At 40.8% G+C, this 5,219-nt stretch overlaps 1 protein-coding gene across 1 annotated transcript in view; it reads left to right on the top strand.

Moving 5' to 3' along the window:
* PLEKHG7 (pleckstrin homology and RhoGEF domain containing G7) overlaps window positions 1-5,219 on the top strand; it is a 52,766-nt gene that overhangs the window by 19,602 nt on the left and 27,945 nt on the right. The window contains exons 6-7 of the mRNA XM_004700397.2: window positions 2,863-2,958; window positions 3,734-3,835. Of these exons, the coding sequence (XP_004700454.2) occupies window positions 2,863-2,958; window positions 3,734-3,835 (198 nt within the window). The remainder of the gene's footprint in view (window positions 1-2,862; window positions 2,959-3,733; window positions 3,836-5,219) is intronic.

Below are 5,219 nucleotides of genomic sequence, written 5' to 3'. Positions count from 1 at the left end.
AATTGGGGAGCTGTGGAGCGAGGGGAATGATAATACTATCTCTGGCTACCTCATGAGGTTATTTTGAGAACCAAATTTGCTACCTTTGAAATCTATCAAGCACCAATGCCAGTTATTTTCTTTACGTACTATTTATGAGGCATCAGTCACACTGATTAGTACTTTACCAGCAATATTTAAACTTAAAACATACTTAATGAGAAAGCTGAAACTAAGCATCGATTAGGATGCTTCCAGGATCAAATGACAGAAGCCTAATGTAAATAATGAATGATTCCATTACCCGGGTCACTCTGAAGAAGAGAAGCAGGAGAGACTGAATGCTGGTTTGGACAAGGAGTTCAAAATGAAGACAAAGTTCCTAGGCAACTCTCAATGCTCAACTCTGTCGTTGCAAAGTGCTTGCCATCTTAGCGCCTACGCTTTGAGAGAGAAACAGAGAGAGCAGGAGAGAATTTTTCTAGCATTCATAGCGAGTTTTGAGGATCACTTTTATGGGGCGAGCTTAGGTCACACAGTCCCCTTGACCCAACTAGTCTGAGTGAAGGAATGCACTGATTATCTTAAGACAACCGAGCCCATTCCTGGGAGTGAGGCTTGCCTCCCTGGTGGCGCATGCTCTCTGGCGAAGAGCACATCCTTGGATGGAAACCAAGATGCTGGAAGAGGAGCATGGAAGAGCTGGTGGGAGCCAATAAGTGTTCACAGTAGTTCACTAGCCCCCTAGCAAGACAGAACATTCTGTCCTGCACAAACTCTCCCACTAGCTCTTTCTCATTAATCTGCTTTTAGTTATTCTCACATGTCCCAGTGTATTTGGAATATATATGCCTGGTTGCATAATCGTTATAGGTTGGGCTGTTAATCATAAGGTCAGCAGTTTGAAACAACCAGCCACTCGATGGGGACAAGATGGGCCTTTCTATTCTCATAAAAAGTTAGTCTTGAAAACCCACATAAGCTTTTCTACCCTGTCCGCTAGGGTTGCTGTGAGTCAGAATCAACACACTGGCGGTGAGTTTGGTTTGGTTATGTACCTCCCTTTACACAATCAGTATGAGTTTCTCAAAGCCCTTTGTCAATTGGATTTACTTCACTTGGACAGAAAAATACATATACTAGCGATCTCAATATTTAAAAGTGGGAAAACATCTGTAAAGCTAAGCCTTTTTTAACAAAATAAATATTCAAAAGTGTACCAGTTTATCTATAATGAGTTCTTTCTGATAGTGACATATTTTAGATATTTGAATATTGACCCATTTCCAGACAGTTGATAACACATGGATTTGGAAAGTGCTACATCAGAGGTTCTCATAGTGGGACGGTCCCTAGGACAGTACCCTCACAATCACTAGGGAACTAACGAGAATCCCAAATTCCCAGACCCCATCACAACCTACCCAATCAGAAACTCTAGCAAGGTAGACCTACTAGGTCAGGGGCCTAACATCTCTGGTTTAAACAAGGAGCCTAGGTAGTCCTGATGCAAGTTCAAGAATCACTACAAAACCAAAGCCAACACAGTGCTCTGGGACAACTCTGACTCACAGTGACCCACTGCCCCTTTGAGGTTCCAAGGCCGTAAATCTTTACGGGAGTAGAAAGCCTCATCTTTCTCTCGAGGAATAGCTGGTGAGTTCAAATTGCTGGACTTCTCATTAGCAACCCAATTAATAATCCACTCTGTCACCAAGCCCCCGAGAACATCTACCCTAAGTCGCCCAAACCAAACTCCCTGCCATAAAGTCGATTCTGACTCCCAGCGACCTTAGTATAGAACAGAGTAGAGCCATCCCTGTGGGTTTCCGAGAGGAAATCTTTACACTCAGTGGTTAGCAGTCTAACGCATAACCCACTCTACCACCAGGATGCCTGCACTATGCAAATAATGAGATAAAAATTAGAGAATGATATCAATCTAAAAAGTAGTGTTTTCCAGTGTTTCCAACTGGCTTACTCTGATTAGAACCCCTGTTATAATTTGCATTTCCAACCCAGAAACCCAGATAAAAGGATGTAGATTCTCACCTGGAGGATCTTGTTAACATGTCCATTCTGATTCAGTATATCGGGAGTGGAAATGCAAATTCCCAGCAAGGGATCTATTATAAATGAGCCAGTTCAAAGCCCTGGTGCATACTCTCTTTCTCTTCTCTTCTCTTCTCTCTCTCTCTCTCTCTCTCACACACACACACACACACACACACACACACACACACACACAGTGGAAGGCTGCTTGTGAATAAGGATTATAGTTTTTTTCCTGACATACTATATACTTCTTCAATTATGAAAGAATCAAATCAAGTAGTAATAACATGCATAGCCACTTCATGTTTTCATAATATTTAATGTCTTTATTTAATTCTAAATATTTTATTAATAATCATATGAGAGAGCTTCAAAAAGTTTGTGAAAAAATTTCATAAGCTTTTCATTCCCCTCATATATTAACTCATGACTTCTCTAGTTTCAATCCTCCAAAGGTAGAACAGTTGGATCTTTTGCAGAAGGAGAAATAAAAGAGAACACGGTCAATGTTGATTTGCAATCAAGTTAATGTTGTCAGCCAGGACACCTTTGTGGTTTTGTTGAAAGAGCCCATTTTATACCTTCTTTCTCAGCGGGAATGCTGTGAAGATTCACAAAAGCAATAATAACTCCCCACTGAAGAGCACACTTCTAATGTGTTTTATGAAGTTTAAATGTCACTGTTGGTAGTCAGCAAAATTCGTACAAGCAGGAGTTGTAGCTCGCGTTACACAGTTACACAGAGGAGGTTTGTGATTAGTGTTGCTTCCAAGAACTAGTGTCTACAATTTTAAAGCAGTAAGTAATGTGCCTTTGTCTTTCTTAAAGATCTTTATGAATACACTAAAATATCTACAAACTCACGAGTACCTTCTGGATGTGGACTTATGGAGACTTTTTGCAAACCTGGAGGAGTTAAGTCAGGTGAGCCAAAGGAGAAAGAGGCCTGTAGAAGCCATGTTTTAAGGTTCAGAAGGTCATGAAAATCCATGCTTGGTCTATTCCTGTGACATGTAATGCATCCTTCCTGAAAAGTAGAAGATAGTTTATTCCATATCCCATACCGTGAAATCTTTTGATCAGAAAATATCCATTGTCATCTTTCCCATCGAGGCCAAGTATTTGTTGCTCTTTGATAACACTTGCCATTTCCCCATAACTATGCATATAAGCAAGGAGCCCCTGGTGGCAGATGGTACAGGTGAAAGCCCTTGACTGCTAACCAAAGGTTTGGTGGTTCCAGCGCACCAGCTAGTCCCCAGGAGAAATATGTGGCAATTTGCTTCTGTCAAGGTTTATAGTCTCAGGGCAGTTCTGTTCTGTCCTCTAAGGTTCAAGGGTCAGAATAGACTCAATGGTAGTTGGTAGGTTGATTTATGAAAGTGCACATATTCCTAAAAACTTCACCACCATCATAAATGTTTATATTCAAATGAATGTACTTTCCTCACATGTACTATAACATAAATAATCTTTCTTCTTAAAATAAATGGGAGAAGGTTACCAATAATTACATATAAATAAAACACTGAAAAGATATATATTGGAGGATAGGGAAAAATAAATGTTTGAATTTTTCCAGAAGATAAATTTAAAATGGGAAACAACTGTAAGGATGATTTTTAACGTTTTCATCAAATGTTTGCTCTTTGTCCCGGGGCATGTGCCCGATTCCCGGTTTCATTCTCTTTGGCCTTAGACCAGCTTTGGGTTCGTGAACAGTCTTTTCGGGACCATGAAGGAGGAGGGAGACGCTTCTGAGCCTGCTCTGTCCGTGGACTTCATTTCCGTGCTCACAAAGGTAAGATCCTTCTGGGAGCTCTCCTCTTCAGGCCACAAATCCGCACACCTCCCTGGAAACTTGTTTGTATTTACCCACAGCTTTGTTGCAGAGAAACAAGCATCATTACCCTCCCACAAAGAAGCCTTCCCTTTCTCTACTCTGTCAAGGTTTTCAAAACACACACACACACACACACACACACACACACACACACACACGTGCGCGCATAGGAAAGCCATTTCCAAATCTGTTTCTTTCAAATGACTTCAATTTAAAGCAATATTCATGGCAAGAGTTTATCGTATCCTAATTACATGGTTCAGTTGTTCTTCTAACAAAAGTGCCAGTTGCTCAAAAAAGAGCAAAATAAACCCTCAAATTCATCAACACTCTTGATAAAAGTCTGTGGAAATACTAAGAAAAAGGAAAACTGCATTCTGGGTTTGATAAGGTCTTGAATAGATATTGGGCACCCACCTCAATATTTTATTGTTGTTGTTTCCTGCTGAGATTTTCAAGGCAGCATATTATTATTATTATATTCAGCAAGACTTATATTCTTACAAAATTTCTATAAGTATTGAGATTTATTTATTGAGCACTTACTCAGTAGTAGCTGATACCTCATACACCACTACTAACACCACCACCCACTTAGGGAATGTCCAGTCTAGTCGAAAAGAAATGAATCTGAGAATGACATATTTTATAGATTTGCAGTCACAGAAACCCCCAGAGGCAAAGGACCACTGTGAGTCAGGATCGACTCAATGGTCGTGAATTGGTGGGGTTTTTGTTTTGTTCTGTTTGGTTTGTGTCAAAGAAGGTTTAAAGTCCGGTGTCACAATGGTTAAGCATTCTGTGGCTTACAGAAAGCGCAGGGATTCCAGCCACCAGCCACTCCACAGGAAGAAACGCAGCAGTCTGCCTCCATCAAGACAGTAGCGTTGCAAACCTTGCGGCGCACTTTGACTTTGTCCTAAAGGGTCTCTAAGAGTCGGGCCCCAAGTCACAGCAAAAGGTGTGTTGGATTTGGTTTGGGTATCAAACAAGGAAGATGCCTCAATGTTTCAAAATTCACCAGGGAATCATGAAAATGCATGCTTGGTCTATTCCTGTGGCTTCTGTTTCACCTTTATTGGAGGAAGGAACATGGTTTACATTAAAATTTTCACCCGAATCCTGATAGTCAAGTTAGAATTGGTTGTGCTGTAGTTGTAAATAAACTCCCAAGAAGGGGGAGAAAAGGGGAACCGATCACACTGATCAATGCATAACCCCCCACCCCCACCCCACCCAGGGTGATGAACAACAGAAACATGGGTAAAGAGAGACAGCAGATGGTGCAAAATATGAACATAAAAATAATTTTATATGAGGATGGGGAAATAGATCTATGAGC

This window comes from Echinops telfairi, unplaced genomic scaffold (assembly GCF_000313985.2).
Source record: "Echinops telfairi isolate 266 unplaced genomic scaffold, ASM31398v2 ScPeMD7_2;HRSCAF=8, whole genome shotgun sequence".
Lineage (NCBI taxonomy): Eukaryota > Metazoa > Chordata > Mammalia > Afrosoricida > Tenrecidae > Echinops > Echinops telfairi.
The sequence above is the reverse complement of the archived record's forward strand: the minus strand, read 5'-3'. Positions and strand labels throughout refer to the sequence as shown.